Raw genomic sequence first — 16581 nt, 5'->3', positions numbered from 1 at the left:
CCCAAAGTTGAGCTAAGTGTTCACCTAATTAATCATGCAAACTGATCACATTGATTCGTTTAGCCATTACACATTTTCTAGAATTTTTTTTAGTGAATTTTTTTTGGGAAGCCAAATAACAGATGTACCTATAAAAAAACACTAGGGGTGCTGAACCCAAAGTACAAGAGAGATTGAGAGAAACAAAGAGAAGAAGAGGAAAAAGAAGGGGAAAAGAATGAAAGAAAAGGGAAAGGAGGAGAGCCATTACTTAGGCAGTACAACAGAGAAACAGAACACAAGAGCACAAGGACAATAACAATACAAAGTGACTTTGCTAAAGCCCACTCAACGTCAAAGACCAAACCCTTCACCGATCTTCTAAACTTTTATGTTTCCTAGCTCTCATCACTTGAGTTAACTTTCGAGGACATCAAGTAAGAAAATATGAATAAACACAAATAATCTAAAAGTAAATTGGCACATCGAAAGTAAAAGTAACTTGAGCACATGGTATATTTTCAGTATTGAGCATTACTATGACTATCAGTTTCTGAGCATGCTTCAATTGAATTGTTCTTGCTTTTAGTTGACCCTGGAGTAAAGTTTAATAGCCGCTGCCACAATTTTTTCTATAACCTGATAGTCATACCTGCAAAAGTACAAGGCCTAACACTGTCATTTTATTTCCAATACTGAGATTTAATTTATTTGACTCAAATTAATTAATTAAAATTAAGGCTGAATAGTAAATTTTCAGATAAATAGATTTCAAACACAATACAACTGTAAATAAAGTCACATTTGAAACAATAATTACAAAGAGTGACCTCCTATATATTTATTCAACTATTCATGGATTATTATGAAAAACATTTATTTTATGGGTTGTCTAAATGACCCATGTGGGTTACTAACTCACAACTCTGATGATAAAAATGACAATTAGTAATAATATACTCTCTCTGTTTTGAAATAATTATTCAAAAAAAGAAGAAACACATATTAAGAATTGTAATTAATATTGTTAACTTTTTAAAATATATTATTTGTCTTCTTAATTTACCCTTTGAATGTATTTTTACCTCAATTCATGGACATTAATATATATGGAAAAACATCAAGTAATGCTTTCTTGATATTTTAAGTGGACAATTATTATGAAATAAAGTTATTTTAAAATAAAGAGAGTAGTTAACAATATGTACTAGATATAATTGATTGATCACGAACAAGCCGTTGGTCTAGTTTGATCTTCAAGAAAGACATTTTTGGGAGTGACAACTAAACAAATATTTGTTGACACGTATTAAAGAAAAAAATGATTGATCATACAATTAAGTGAAATAATTGAAGTATTTGAAATTATATTGTGTACCTAGTTTTCATGTGCCATCCTTTTTGCTTTGTTTGGTTGTGGAGAGTTAGAGTAGGGAGAGATGAGAGGAAGAGAGATAGAGGGAGGAAAGGAGAACCACCCTTGTTTGGTGGGGGAGAGGAGGGAGGAGGGAGGGGGCTTTTGATGTGGGACCCACCCAAAAATGGGGTCTCTCCAAATTGGAGAGAAAAGGAACAGTAACCGGTTGATCTCTCTTTTTTTATTTTTTTTTTCGTAATTGACATTTAGTGGCGGTTTCAAACCGCTACTATTTGCACATGATATAAACTTTTTACTTTTTGTATTTAAAATTGATTTTTTTAATTCAAAGTCAACTTTTTCTCTCTCTTCCACATCATTATTTCTCATCTCTCTCTTCTTTATCTCTACCATACCAAACAACCCAATAAATCCACTCTATCTCTCACCTATTTCTCTCTACTCAACTTCTCTCTTCTCTACTCTCTCTTCTCTATCTCTCTCTTCACAACCAAACATAGTGTTTAAGTTGGCGACCTGAAGCAAAGCTGATCTCCAATTCCGTACCTTTTCAGAGTTTATTCCAAATTTACTTTCATGTTGAATCATGGCTTTCCCATAATGATTTCTTTGATGTCTTACATCTGATGGTTCCACATTATAAAAAACAGGCCAAATTTGTCGGTTTTGATTCTTCATGAGGTCAATAATCATAACAAGCTCATCTAGACATGATGAAGAATATGCATAATTTTCAGATAAAACAAGGATTAAAAGCCTTGAGTTTTCAATTGATGTAACAAGAGATTGGGAAATCTGGTCTTCCTTCTCAGATCCTTCATCCTTCAGGATGGTGTTGAATCCCTCCCCATGTAATGCATCAGAGAGAAAACCTGTAAAGGAGTAGCGAGTATCTTTCTCACTGAAACTAAGGTATATATCGTAGCGGATCAAGTGCTTCATGACCCATTTCACGATCCCTTCCGTGAGTTGAAATTCAAGATGGAACCTACAAACATTCTCATTTTCTTTCTATCAATTAGAAACAAATTTTAATAAATTGATTTGTATTTGGTTACGTTAACTAAAATCACTTTCTCATTATTGCTTTCATCAATTATAATAGATTTTTCTGATAGACTATTTAAAGTAATTTTTCGTACTTCAACTTTTTCCTTTCAAAATAATGATTTTTCATAAGATAAAACAAATATCTTAAAATTTTTAAAAATAGTTTTTAATTAAAAAAGTGATTATCTTAAAGAAAAAACTGAAACAACCGCACTCTAAGAGCATCTCCAATGCTAGTTCTTAATTCTTAGTTCTTAGCATTATTCATGTGGGCCCGTACTGCCACATATGCTTAAGCAACTCTCAAGCAATTTTGCTCCAACCATGAGTTCTTAATTCTTAACACTATTCATTTGGTCTCACCAACCACATTATTTATAGTTTTATACTTTTTATTTTCATAAAGTAATAAAACAAAACTCATAAAGTAATAAAGTAACTTGGATGAGAGAAAAAATAAATTTTTATGCTAAGAACTCAAAAAGTAAAACTCATTATATAAGAACCTAGTTCTTATTTTTAAGAACTAAGAACTCCACGTCATTCTCTACAATGGTTAAGAACTCAGTTCTTATTTCTTAGCTAAAAAATAAGAACTAAGAATCTTGCATTTGGAGATGCTCTAAGACTGCATATGTTTAAAAATTAGGCTTAATTGCACTTTTGCTCCCTGATCTTTCACCTTTGTGCGATTTACCTCCCTCATCTTTAAAATGAGCGAATTCCCTCCCTCTTCTATTAATATGTGCGATTTAGGCCCTTCCGTTAGTTAGCCGTCCAATTACTAACGGCGGTTGCTATTTTCACCCTCCCTTTTACTAACCACACCCCCATATCAGAAATAAAAATAAAAATAAAAATAAAAAAAGGAGGTAAATTGCACAAAGGTGAAAGATCAGGGGGCAAAAGTGCAATTAAGCTAAAAAATAAAAAAATAAATGAAATAAATTAAATAAATTAAATACAATTAATAGAAAATAAAAAAAAAACTGAAAAAAAATATTTTTATAAAAATCAAAGAAAAAATAATAAAATAAATGAAATAAGTTAAATACAAATAATAGAAAATGAAAAAACATTTTTATAAAATAAAAAAAAAAAGCTGAAAAAAATATTTTTATAAAAATCAAAGAAAAAATGTTTTTATAAATTCAAAGAAAATAAAATATTTTTTTTAATTGAAGATAGAAATTTAAAAATAAAATAAAAGAATAATTATTTTTAATTTAGTGTAGGTGGTGCAAATAGAAACAAATTCTTCTTTTATTTTATTTTTAAATTTCTATCTTCAATTAAAAAAAATATGTTATTTTCTTTGACTTTATAAAAACATTTTTTTCTTTGATTTTTATAAAAAAAAATTCAGTTTTTTCTTTGATTTTATAAAAATATTTTTTCATTTTCTATTAATTGTATTTAACTTATTTCATTTATTTTATTATTTTTTCTTTGATTTTTATAAAAATATTTTTTCAGTTTTTTTTAATTTATAGTTTTTTTTATTTTCTATTAATTTTATTTAATTTATTTAATTTATTTTTTATTTTTTTATTTTTATTTCTGATAAGGGGGTGTGGTTAGTAAAAGGGGGGTGAAAATAGCAACCACCGTTAGCAATTGGACGGCTAACTAACGGAAGGGCCTAAATCACACATATTAATAGAAGAGGGAGGGAATTCGCTCATTTTAAAGATGAGGGAGGTAAATCGCACAAAGACGAAAGATCAGGGAGCAAAAGTGCAATTAAGCCAATATAAAAGTTATAATTTTTAGCTGTTTAAAAAAATAATTTGAAGAAAAACATAATCTGATTTGTTTTTAGTTATATTAATAAAAGTTCCCGAAAAATAGTTCAAGTGGTAAGAGTTGATAGACATGAGTTGGGGATAGAGAGGTTCCAGGATCAACCCTTGAGGACCATAGTTTATCTTTCCATGTATTAAAAAAACTAATAAACTTAATTTTTTTTTATTCTTTTCCCTCATCTATCAAAATAGATATTTCTAATAAGTGAATCAAAATAGTCGTTCAATAAAACTGTTTTGCTTTAAAAAAAAGAGAATCAAAATAGCTTTTTAAAATAATCTGATTTGACGTACCATTTGAAATGAATTGCTGGTGATTTGGCAACTTCATTCAAGCAAAGCTGGTCTCCATTTCCGCACCTCCTCCTCCTGCTTGTACTCTATAAACCGATCTTCAAGATTTTCCAAGGTTTTGCCAAACGTACCCCTCAAACGCTTAACGTTGGACGGATCGATGGCGAAAAAGATTGTTAAAACCAGCTGGTTTTTCATCTCTTGCACTCGATGATCTTGACAAGTTCATTGAGACAACTAGCAGATGATGCAAAGTTATAAGAGAGAATAACTATTGAAATCCTTGATTCTTCCAATGCTTTAAGAACACTTGATGAGATTTCACCCTCGTTGTTCTCATAACTCTTCGATCCACCTGTACTCATGAAAGTTATGAATCTCTTGTCACGCAAAACATAGTAGAGATATTCTGTGAAGCTTCGTGTGTCTTCCCCTTGGTAACAGAGAAAGACATCGTAGCGCATCTTCATGAGTTCGGTTGCCATAAACGGGTGTTGGTGTTTTTTATGGTTGGATAGCAAGAGTAAATGAAGTGTATTGTATTAGCTGGAAAAGACTAACTAATTAACAAGGATGATCTTTCTTTTCCAATGGGATCTCGATTTATATACCACCAAACAGCAACAAAAACTTTAACATTTTTTTTCTCTCCGTTCCTTTTATATCACATCGCATATCACATTTTTTATGTTACTTTTGTCTTCATATATTTAAGTGTTTACACTTAAAAATGATAAATTTTATGGTATCTTGAATTTTGTTTTGGGTGTGGACGTGTGGTACCCACATTAAATGGACAAGTGGTGAAAATGAATTATGGTGATGGAAATGCGTGTAAAATGACCATGATTAATGGATGAACAAAGCTCAAAAAACACAACATGCAAATCTCACATCCTAAGAATGGAACGCTGCATTACTACGATATAACAATCAAAATTTTAACTAGTACATGAGTCTTTGTTATTGAACCAACTCATTTTGAGTATCACACCTTAATCTGGCTTAAAGTACCACAAAAAGCACCAAAAATAAATTGGACATGAATTTTAGTTGTTTTCGTTCTATCCACTTGCATCTATGCAGATTTGTTTTAACAATCTTTATTCATTCAGGTGCCGGTTAGGGTGAGGAATTTTCAAAATGGTCCACCGGTGGACCAAGGGTCATAGTAGTAATTTACAAAATAAAAATATAAAAAAAATTGTAAAAAATAAATCCTCTCTCCTCAGTCCTCAGTCTTCAGTGCCAAACAACTCTCACTTCAAGTTCTCCAGAACACAATCCCAATTCAAAAGCCTTCAACAATAAACACCATTGAAGACCTCAAAATTGAAACTAGCCTAACTCAGTTAATTCTAGGATTTTTAATGAACATCTGACATTACTTTTAAAATATATTTTGAATTTTTAAAAGATTTAACTTTTAAAGCACCCAGATCAGAAACAGAAAGTGGGGTTACCTGGGTGGTGATGATCAATAGAAAGTGATGATCTCGCCCCCACCATGATGATGGTGATGGCTTCACGGCCATGAAGAGAAGAACCTTGCGTGGTGATGGTGGCTCGCGTGTTTGGGGCTGCAAGACTCATTGAAGAAAGCTTGTGGCTGTCCATGGTGATGTTGTGGGTGGCCAGCGGTGGTGGTCTCATGGAGAGAGGAAGAAGAAGTGGTGGTGCTGCACAAGGAAAAGGAAAAAAAACGAGAAGATGGTGGCTCATGTGGTGCTGCGGGCACGCCGGAAATCGCCTCAGGCGGCGGCTCACGGCGGAACGACAAATTGGTTGAGGGGTTTTGTTGCGGACGATGAGGGGAGTACAATGGTGGTGTTGGTTTCTCCAAATGATGATCGTGATTCGCCGGAATTGAGAGTTGAAGGTGGCGGTGGTTAGGGTTCTGTCTTCTCTGTTTTACGTTGTCCATGGGGGGTGGTGGTGGTGCGGCAGTACTCGTCCATGGGTGGTGGTGTGGCACGTGGTGGTGGCGGCTACCATGTGAGGAAGGGAAGAAGGTGTGATGATGATGATGATGATGATGGTGATAGTGCTTTGTTGTTGCAGAGAAAAGAGAAAGAAAAAAGGAGAAGAATATAGTACTGGATCTGAAAATGTTAGAATTTTTTTTTAATAATAGGAGAAAGTGTATTACACTTTTACCCTTTTATTATCCTTTTAATCCTAACCACTCATCTATAGAATATTCTTTGATTCCAAGATCTGACGGTTTTAAAGAGTGGACCACCGGTGGACCATTTTGAAAGTTTCCCACCTTAGCTGGCACCATTCATTCAAACTCCAAAAAAAAATTCATTTGGTAATTTTATTTCTACATCTCTTTTCATTTAATTTCTTTTCATATCACATCTCATATTTTTTTCTATTTACTTTTTATCTCTCTCATTTCTCCATCTCGTTTCTACTAAAAAGTTATGTAAACAAACATTATCCTTGTTTTAATTTTTCAAGTTATCTGGATTCAAGATACAGATAGTAACAACATCTTCCACACACCATATTTTTCAGTTATCACTATTCTCTTCTTATCTCATCTATTCACAAATGGTGTATACTTAATAATTTATTATCTCTCTAATAATATTGTGTCACATCAGTTTAAAAACATTGTTGTAAGATTATAAATATCATATCATTTTAGGGGTTTTTGAGTGGGTATTGGCAGAGTGTTTATCGAGTTGTTAGAGGTTTTTTAGAGGGTTTTTGGTGTGTTGATTAGTTTTTGTCGGCCTTTTGGTTGACTAGATTATTATACCTATGTTGTTGGGAGGAGTTGTTTCTCAAAATTTCTTATATATTTCTCCTTTTGAAAAAAAAAAATGTCATATCAATATACTTTTTAATTGAGTGACATAATTTTATTGACTGAGATATAAAATGAGACATGTTTAGAGATAGAAAATATATGGGTGTTCATCAAACATTATTGTTTTCTAAAGTTCGAGGAATGAATTTTTTTAAAAAAAATATATAGTAAACTTAATAAAATGTTTTAATAAAATATTAAAACAAGTTGACATCTACAATAAATTCTTCTCACAATAAAAAGTCACTTCCCTCTCTCATGCAAGCTTGGTCAAACATATCATATTTTATGTGCAGTATAGGTTTTGGACCCGGTCATGACATGTTTGCATTCTTAAAAAAGTAGCTCGCTCACATCATTTAACAAATGAGTTTTTTATTTGTAAATTATTTTCACTTTAAACTCATTTTTACTCGCTTTCTTTTCTAATTTTTCTTAATTTCTTATCACATCTCCCAGTTATGATATATACACATATTCCACTTCTTTTTCACCGTTATTTCTATTTATTTCTCTACCAATCAAATCATCTATCACATCCTTACTTTCTCTCCCCTTTCTTTATATCTGGCTCTTTCTCCATCTCTTCACACCTCATTTTTAAGGTGTGAAGATATAATTATTTCACATCTCCTATTATATATTAAAATCAAGTTGACATCTACAATAAATTCTTCTCGCAATAAAAAGTGATCCTCCATTTCAAAAAAAAAGAAAAGTCACTTCCCTCTCATGCAAGCTTGGTTAAACATATCATATTTTAATTATGTACAATATAGGGGTCCCCGAAGGTTAGTTCAAGTGGTAAGAGCTAGGGGACATAAGGGTTGGGGAGGGGAAGATCCAGGGTTCGAATCCTGAAGAGAAATTTGAAAGGATTTTCTAACTTACTAACAACTAACCACTAACATTTACCAATAAAAAAAATATACAATATAGGGTTTGGACCCGGTCATGACATGGTTTCAATGTTAAAAAAGTAGCTCAATCGTTCACATTATTTAACAAATGGGTTTTTTATTTATTTGCAAACTATTTTCTCTTTAATCTTATTTTTACTCGCTTTCTTTTCTTATTTCTCTTGTTTTTCTATCACATCTCTTATTATGTTTTTTTCTCTCTTTTTCAATCATGTCTCTTTCTAAGTGTAGGTGTAAAAAATCTGTCAAAATAACATTTTCTTTTACAAATACAATTAGGCGTAGAGAAGAGAGAGTCGGCGAGAATTAATAAGGGAAAACAAAAGGAAGATAAGATAAAAGGTATTAAAATATAAAAGTGGTGTGTCCAAAAACTAGCATTCCCCAATGATGATAAGAACATTTTTTTTAAAGGTGAAAGTTTTATTGGATGAAAATTGGTCGATAATACAAACTGCACTCAACAAAAGTGAGTATAATCTCCTCTAATAGTACATAGGAAAACCTAAAAAGACCTTGGAATGAAATTGCTTTTGTGCCTACACAAGTAAAACTTTTGAAATACAGCACCTAAAAAACACCTGCACAAAATGCAGGATAAACCCCAAGCAATCGACAAAGATCCAACATGGATTAATCACGTAACAAACCAAGACGAGAAGAGGCAGCTGTCAGGGACCGCCAGATGAAAAACAAGCCACATAACCCAACAAAAAGAGAGGCAACTCGCCATTGGAGGGGACCCAAATCAGAACGAGATATCGGCCAAAAAGCGAAAGCATAAGAACCAGAATGACACAACACCGAAAACAAACCAAGACAAAGAGGAGCGCCGATGAGACATCCATTTTCAAAGCACAAAGCCATATGGAATCGCCAAAACCCAAGGTAAGAACCACAAAACACTGCTTAAAGCGACTTAAACCCCACAACACCTCGTAGGCCATAAGGTCAACCCAAACCCTGCTCCATGAAATACTGTCGTGACTAGCAAAGAACCCAAAAATCCAAATTGAGGAGAGAAAACTCTGCCTCCAACAACACCCCAACCACGCCATCACAGCCGCCACCGCAAGCACAAACCACATAAGAGCCACCAAGCTCAACCACCGCAAAGATACCTTGAACAAAAACCAAACTTTTGCAGAAACATCAACCCACAACCAAACAACCCCAACACTACCCCTTACCAACATAACCCACTAAACAACACCGAAGAGAACAGAACAACGACGACAAGAAGTAGAAGCGATCGACAACTACGAAGGGAGCCAGCACAGGTGATAGAAAATTTACCCGTATCCTCTGACCAAGAAGATCCTGACCCTAGAGTGCCTGAATGGCAGAAGATGCATCGAGAACTTCTCCTTAGCCAGAAAAAAGCTTCCTTTGCGGATCAAGGTCCACAAACACCTTTGCGTCGAGAACTTATCCTCGGCGAGAAAAGCTTCTCGCAGGCTTGAATAAAAAACCACCAACAGAAACCTTGACAGATGACATGGAACTTGAAAAACACAACAAGGGTTCTTCGTTGTGTGTGTTTAGAATTGGAACAGGACCATGAATTAATGGGCGAACATAGCAGAGATGGATCGACAGAGACAAGGATGAGGCGAGACAAGAAGTGCAAATTTTCTCCAACCAGTGACGAACTACTTCAGATCTACGAAAAAAATAAACCAGGTCTGAATCTTTGTTTGCAGTTTTTGAAAAACTTTGTTTTAAAAATTTAAAGGCTTAAATAAGTCTTTTGGTATATATATATATATATATACTACATCTTTTTTAGTCATTGTTATTTTCATTTTTTTCCCTCTAAAATTAACATTTTCATTTTTAGTTTCTAACGTTCAATAAGTTTTGTATCCTTGGAATGTATTCCACATTTTTGTTTTTAGTCCTTGCAAAACTTTGTATGTGTTTTCCGTCTCTCCAAAATTACCGGTTTCATTTTCATGCTTCGAAATTAAATTTTTCATGCAATGTGGAACTGACACGTGGCATTTCTTTTATTGCATTTGAATTACACATAGAAACATGGACTCACCACACACACTTTTTATCCATCATCCCTTCCCCCAACCACTCCACCCCTACCCACCTTTCTCTCCAGCTTCCCCTCACCTTCTCTAATCCCCTTCCCACATTTGCCACCATCCTTTACCATCTCGTCCCCGAATCGCACTAACCCATATCTTCTTCCCCATGCTCCCCTTCCCCTCACCCATTCCTCCACCTTCTCACCTTCTCATGCTCCTCCGAGCTCCATTTTCCTCACCTTCTCCTTTTCCCCCACATGTTGCTCCCCCCAGGGGTGGAACTACGTTGGGGCAGGGGAGGGCCTTGGCCCTCCCAAAGGTTCTGCGAAATGTTGTATATATATATATATATAATAGTTCACGTTACTTCAAATGAAATCTGCCAGCTCAGTGGTTGAGTTTTTCTGTCATTGTTAGCATGGCATGGGTTCGACCGTTCGATCCCACCCTTGCTAGTTTTTTACTTTTTTTAGTAACATTTTCACAAAAGTTCTATTTTTGACTTTTTGTTGAAAAAAAATAAATGCATTTGAAAACTCTCATTTTTATAAATAAATGCATTTGAACAGTGTGTGCTCAACTCTCTTTTTTATCACTTTTAAAGGTTGAAGGTTTTTCTTAGTAGATAATACTTTATTTATATATATTTTTTTGGTACAAACTTATATATAAGTGTAGGAAAGGCAAAAACTAATAATCAAGAGTTACAGAACATTTTCTTTTTTTTCAACAGAAAAACTTTTGAAAATGATAAATATTAAAAAAATAATTAAATGTAAATAATGTAATAAATAACCCAGCCATAAAAAAATTTAAAAATGAAAAGAAAATTCAAACATCATTGATATATCTTATAATAAATTTTTAATGAGTATAGAAATTAGTTTAATCATTATTTTGTGTGTGTATATATATTTATTGTTAATTAAAAAGTTTAGTTTATATTTAAAATTTTATTTTGGCCTCCTCATATTATTTTTCCTGGTTCCGCCACTGGCTCCCCCTTCTCAGCCCACCTTATATCCCCGGCCCAAAGCAGCTCACATCCTCTCTTCTCCTCAGCCCCCCTTAGAAATAACCTTTGGTCAAACAGTTTTGTATCTCCTTTGTCATGGTGCTGAACCACATTGCTCAAACATCTTCGAGAGAGTGAAGGGAGAGGTCGAGAGACAAAGAGGGAGCGACAGTGAAGGGAGATCGAGCTTTGATGGAGAGCAAGTTCCCCCACGCCAACTTTCTCGCTTGGGTCTAACGACGATATCAGAAGCTAGATCCTAAAAGGTTTTCAATGGGGCAAAGATCCAAAGTTGACTCTTCTTCATTTATTGGTTGATGGGTGAAGGTTTATAGATAATGGTGGTTCAAATGGTGATTTGAGTGATGCTTGAACTATGATGATTTCTTACTCCTCCTCAAACCATCACCGTAAAAGCATGTTTTACGTTTGATCTTTGATTTTCACATTTGGACGTAATCCACCGAGAAAACATTTTTGAATAGGCCTTCAACCTAACCACATTAGTTGTGAATTTTTATTCTACCCTATAATTTGACCTTCGAAATTAAATGACCTTTAATTTCTAGCCCTTTTCGCTCTCTTACCTTACAGGGTCCTTCCCTGACTCGATTGGACTTAAAATTGTAGTAGAATAATATTATGTTGACAAAGAATTTCCACCTCCACCTTACCTAATGAAGAAGGGAAAAGAGATAAATGAGTGGTATGATCTGTAATGTGATAAAAAATATAAAAAAATAGAAAAATAAATGTGTGAAAATGAGATGTAAAAGAAAATGAGAGTGTGTATGTATCATTACTCAACTGTGAAATTTTATTGTTGTTTAGAGAATTATGGACACACAGTGTTATCCGTTTGCTAGTTGACTCCTCTTTTGTCTTTCCTTGGATGATTCCTCCGCTTCATCTCTTCCTTTTATGACTATTTTTCCAGTCAATTGAAAATAAGAAATTATTTATTAGCATGATCATGAGATGAGAGTACATTCAAATAAGAGAATAGTCATTGATCAAGACAAAGCCAGTTGTTTTTGTTTAATTAGAATCAATCCAATTGCGTCCTAATTGATCAGAGCAACATTAAAAAGTTGCAAGTTGTTGTCAGATATCACTTTCATTTCGATCATGAAAATGTTCGTGACTAGCTTTATGGATAGCATATTCGAAACATCATAGCATTGTCTTAAACTTTATTCAAACTTGATAGTATTATTATGTTTTTTAAAAAATAGAACTGAGACCTCTTGATATTTATGTGTGGTGAATATATATAGGTTAAACGTACGACTGCATGTACAATATATTAATGGAGTGGAATGTATCTACAAAAAAATACGCTAACATATTTTTTTTATAAGTCAATAAAGTGTATTAAAAAGGAGAACTAGGGGTACGTGCTCCAACCCTTAGAACAAAAGGAAGAAGAAGAAAAGGAAAAAAAGTAGGAGTGTAGTAATAACAAAACTAAGCTTGAAATTGAAGACTAGCTACAGCCTAGAGGCACCAACACGCATAGGAGAAGGGGAATACAAGTCCCAATCCTAAAAAACCAAGAGACCATCATCACCCCCTCAAAGTGCTACAGGTAGCAAAATAAAAACCCAAAATAGTCATTCCGTGTGCTCCACCTCCCTTTTGCAAAGAGTCAAAGACCATTCACAACAAATACCAACCGCACAGTCGGCGACGAAGAATTCCTCGGGCCAAAAGAAATAGCAACAAAGCAGGACACGCAATATAATGCCACAAGCGTAAAATTGAATCAGTACAGAGATTATCATTGCTGCACAACATAACTCAACACAAGAAGGCACTCTTGGGGCCCAACAATACAGATGCAGATTTTTAAGAAACAGGAATAATACCATGCAGCTAAGTAACAGACTACAGGGATTCCAGACATCCATTCAAACATGGAAAAAGTGAACCCCTTTACCTTAGCCTTGAGCCATAACCAAGATTTGAATTGAATCATTTCACTATCTTAGACAGTTCTAGTTCTCCTTCCCTGAACACTACACTATTTCACTTAAGTCAACTTCTAAGATCAGAGAGAGCTAGGAACTCAAAGACTCAAAAGAATGTTTAATTAGTGAGCAAAATGAGTAATACTCATAATTAAACGATGAAACATGTATTTATAGAGTGAAGTAGGCCTTAGTGAAGCCTTTATATGGAAGACTTCTGAGATAATGGCTACGCATGAACAACCTTTTGTTTGCTTAATGACTATGTCGGCTCTCTTTTGCTTAGCTAGCTGTGGGATGAGTTAATTCTCACTTTGTGCGCTTTGGCCGGCCAACGTGACATTCACTCAGTCTTGAATCCTTTGGGTCGTCCAGGTCCATACCAAGCCTTAAAAGTCTGCCAGAACAGGAGCCCCCAGCTTGGCATGTAATGTAATGCAATGTCAAATTTAACAAGTTTATGCCAAATTTAATGGAGTATTTATGAGAGGGTGAAGCATTGAAGATCCTTCTCTGTTTTTGTAGGATAATGTTAGCTAATAAGATTGGTTTGCTTGGTTATCGTAATATGAGTAGCTAAATTGGATAAATTATTATTTTCATTGTCATACTTTTATCTCTGAACTGCAATTATACAGGATGAAAATCCGAAAGACCAAAACAACATCACAATGTTAAACATAGCCATAGAACTGCTATCCATTTCTAAGCTGGTAATCGCTTGTAAAACCACCACTTAACACCTCCTTTATCAGTTAGGCTCCTAAGATACTTTCAACTCTTTACTTCTAGTTGACATTCGAGCAAGGACTTGGCATCACAAGTGGCTTTCAAGATCAATGGCCATTTCTACAATCTTTTTTATGATTTCATATTCGTACCTGTTAAATAAAAAACTATAATTCATAAAACAATAAAATTAAGCATGAATAATTAATCATCGTAAAAACAGATTGTTAGTGTCACACAATGCAAAAACTACCCTAAAACTAGAATTAGAAGTTTAACAACAAAATAACGATTTATTATTTAACATTTTCAAAGATGACCATGAAGGATTAGCAAACATTAATATATGCGATATGATACTTACTCATCTTCTTTGACATGCTCTCCTTTTAAGAAGGCAACTTCAGACAAAGCTGACCTCCATTTTTGCACTTTTTTAGAGTCTTTTCCAAACTTTTTTTCATGTGCAATCATGGCATCTCCATAACTTTTTGTTTGATTGCTAACATCTGACTGTTCTACTCTGTAAAATATTGGCCAAACCATCTGATTCTTAGTCTTCATGCACTCAATGATCTTAACAAATTCATCAAGACACCATGTGGAGTATCCATAGTTTTCAGAGAAAACAACAATTGAAAGCCTCGATTTTTCAATTGCCTCCAGGAGAGTATTTGAAATCTGGTTCCCGCCCTCCAATTCCTCATCATCCATAAAGGTTTTGAATCCCTCTTGACGCAACGCGTGATAAAGAAATCCCGTAAAGGAGTACCGAGTATCTTCCCCGCTGAAACTGAGGAAAACATCAAAGCGAGGCAGCGATTGAACGGCTAATTCCACAATCCTCTGGATGAATTCATATTCGTACCTATGAAAGTAAAAGACCTCAAAATTCATCAAGTTTATTCATTCAAATAAAATTAAGTCTCCATTATATTAATGATCTTAATCATAACCATTACTTCGACATGATAAAGTAAATTTTCAGCTGATCAGCTAATCTTTTGTTTTACAATGATTATAGTGAAATTAGGATATATCACTATATAAACTATGAAAATTCCTTACCCATGTAGTGACAAATTATAATTGGCTGGAAAGGAAATGAGACACAATAAAAGAGACATGATCGATTTTAATCCGGCCTACTTTTTTTTGGATAAGCCAATTTGTATATAAAAATAACAGCACAAGAAGTGCCAAGTAATCCAGTTACATACTCGATAACAAGAGAAAGAAATTAGAACACCAGAACAAGGGAAAACAGGGGATACGAAAGCAGGGGAAGAAAAGAGAAATAGAACAGCAAAAACAAGATAAAAAGGACAAAGAGACAGCATCAGGGATAAAAGCAATCTGCACCAATACCGCCAAGTTTTCTCCCTCCAAGACTGGTATCTTAACACTGAATAACACTCTCAATCCGGCCTACTAATCTATATCCGCTAGAATGAATGGCTACAACAAAAGATACAAACTAAAGTGAAAATAAGGAATAGAACTATACTGATCGACACGCAAACTATGTCCATTATTTTCTAAACAATGTTTTAGTTATAACATGGTAAATGGATAGATTCTAATTTTTTATACTGTGGATAATAACTACAGTCTAAAATTGAAAATTCTAAATATCTTTGGTTGAATTGAAGTAACTGAAATTTGTATGGTACGTACTCATTCTCACGGTAAAGCCATCCGTTCAAGTTGCCGACTTCTAACATAGCTGCCCTCCATCGCCGCACAATACTCTGAGAATCATGTCCCAATCTTTCTTCATGCCGCAACATGGCTGCCTCATACGTGCGTCGCTGATGTCTTACCTCCCATGGCTCCACTTTGTAAAAGATGGGCCAGACCAGCTGGTTGTTCATCTTCATACACTCAATGATGTTGACAAGTTCATTGAGACAAAACGAGGAAGATGCGTAGTTTTTGGAGAGAACAACAATTGAAATCCTTGATTCTTGAATTGCTTTGACAGTAGAGGGTGGATCCTCTCCACGATGATCAGTTTCATGTAAGAAGAAGGTCTTAATTCTCTTGTGGCGCAAAGCATCGTAGAGAGTACTAGTGAAGTTGCGGCGGGTATCTTCTCCGTGAAAAGAGATAAAAACATCGTAGCTTTCACTCCTAACCTTGACTTCGTTAGTTGCATCTACCCCTTCTTCATTCGACATGATAATAATGAACACCTGCAGAACCAGTTGCAATTAACTGAAGCACTAGTTTATATTGTTGGGCAGGGGTTTTTATGATATATACCATCATTTTTTTTATCTCATCATACTTTCCCTTCTTATCTCTTTTCTTTTTCTATCACATTTCATTATTTATTTCTTTTATATTCATATTTCTCTAAGGGGTGAGGGTTTATTTAGTGTTGTGAATCATAATTTTGGAAGATGTTCTGTTCACAATCTAATTTAAGGGTAAATAGAGTAGCGAGAAGAAAAGATAGAGAAAGAAGAATAAGAAAAATAAAATATGTGAAAAATGGCATGATTAAACGAGGAAAAAAAATAAATTAAAATAAAAATGGAAAATAATACTATAATAGAGTGTGAATTCTTATCTTATT

General features: G+C 34.2%; 1 protein-coding gene and 1 long non-coding RNA gene across 3 annotated transcripts; both read right to left on the bottom strand.

Moving 5' to 3' along the window:
* Positions 1 to 218: 218 nt before the first annotated feature.
* Positions 219 to 6580, bottom strand: LOC130733133 (uncharacterized). Of its 2 annotated transcripts, XR_009017387.1 has the most exons (4): positions 5970 to 6580; positions 4507 to 5805; positions 1358 to 2345; positions 219 to 631 (listed from the first exon to the last, which is right to left on the bottom strand). It is a non-coding gene; the product is annotated as an uncharacterized LOC130733133 (long non-coding RNA). The 2 variants fall into 2 exon arrangements; XR_009017386.1 differs by having other exon boundaries at positions 4507 to 6580.
* A 7272-nt stretch (positions 6581 to 13852) lies between these two features.
* LOC130733132 (disease resistance protein RPV1-like) lies at positions 13853 to 16349 on the bottom strand. Its single transcript, XM_057585217.1, has 3 exons — positions 15678 to 16349; positions 14365 to 14868; positions 13853 to 14152 (listed from the first exon to the last, which is right to left on the bottom strand). The coding sequence occupies exons 1-3, from the start codon at positions 16178 to 16180 to the stop codon at positions 14089 to 14091; spliced, it is 1071 nt and encodes a 356-aa protein (XP_057441200.1). The 5' UTR covers positions 16181 to 16349; the 3' UTR covers positions 13853 to 14088.
* Between the last annotated feature and the right edge of the window lie 232 nt (positions 16350 to 16581).

The sequence above is a fragment of the Lotus japonicus genome, chromosome 1 (genome assembly GCF_012489685.1).
Source record: "Lotus japonicus ecotype B-129 chromosome 1, LjGifu_v1.2".
NCBI lineage: Eukaryota > Viridiplantae > Streptophyta > Magnoliopsida > Fabales > Fabaceae > Lotus > Lotus japonicus.
This window is presented reverse-complemented; position numbering and strand designations above follow the sequence as displayed.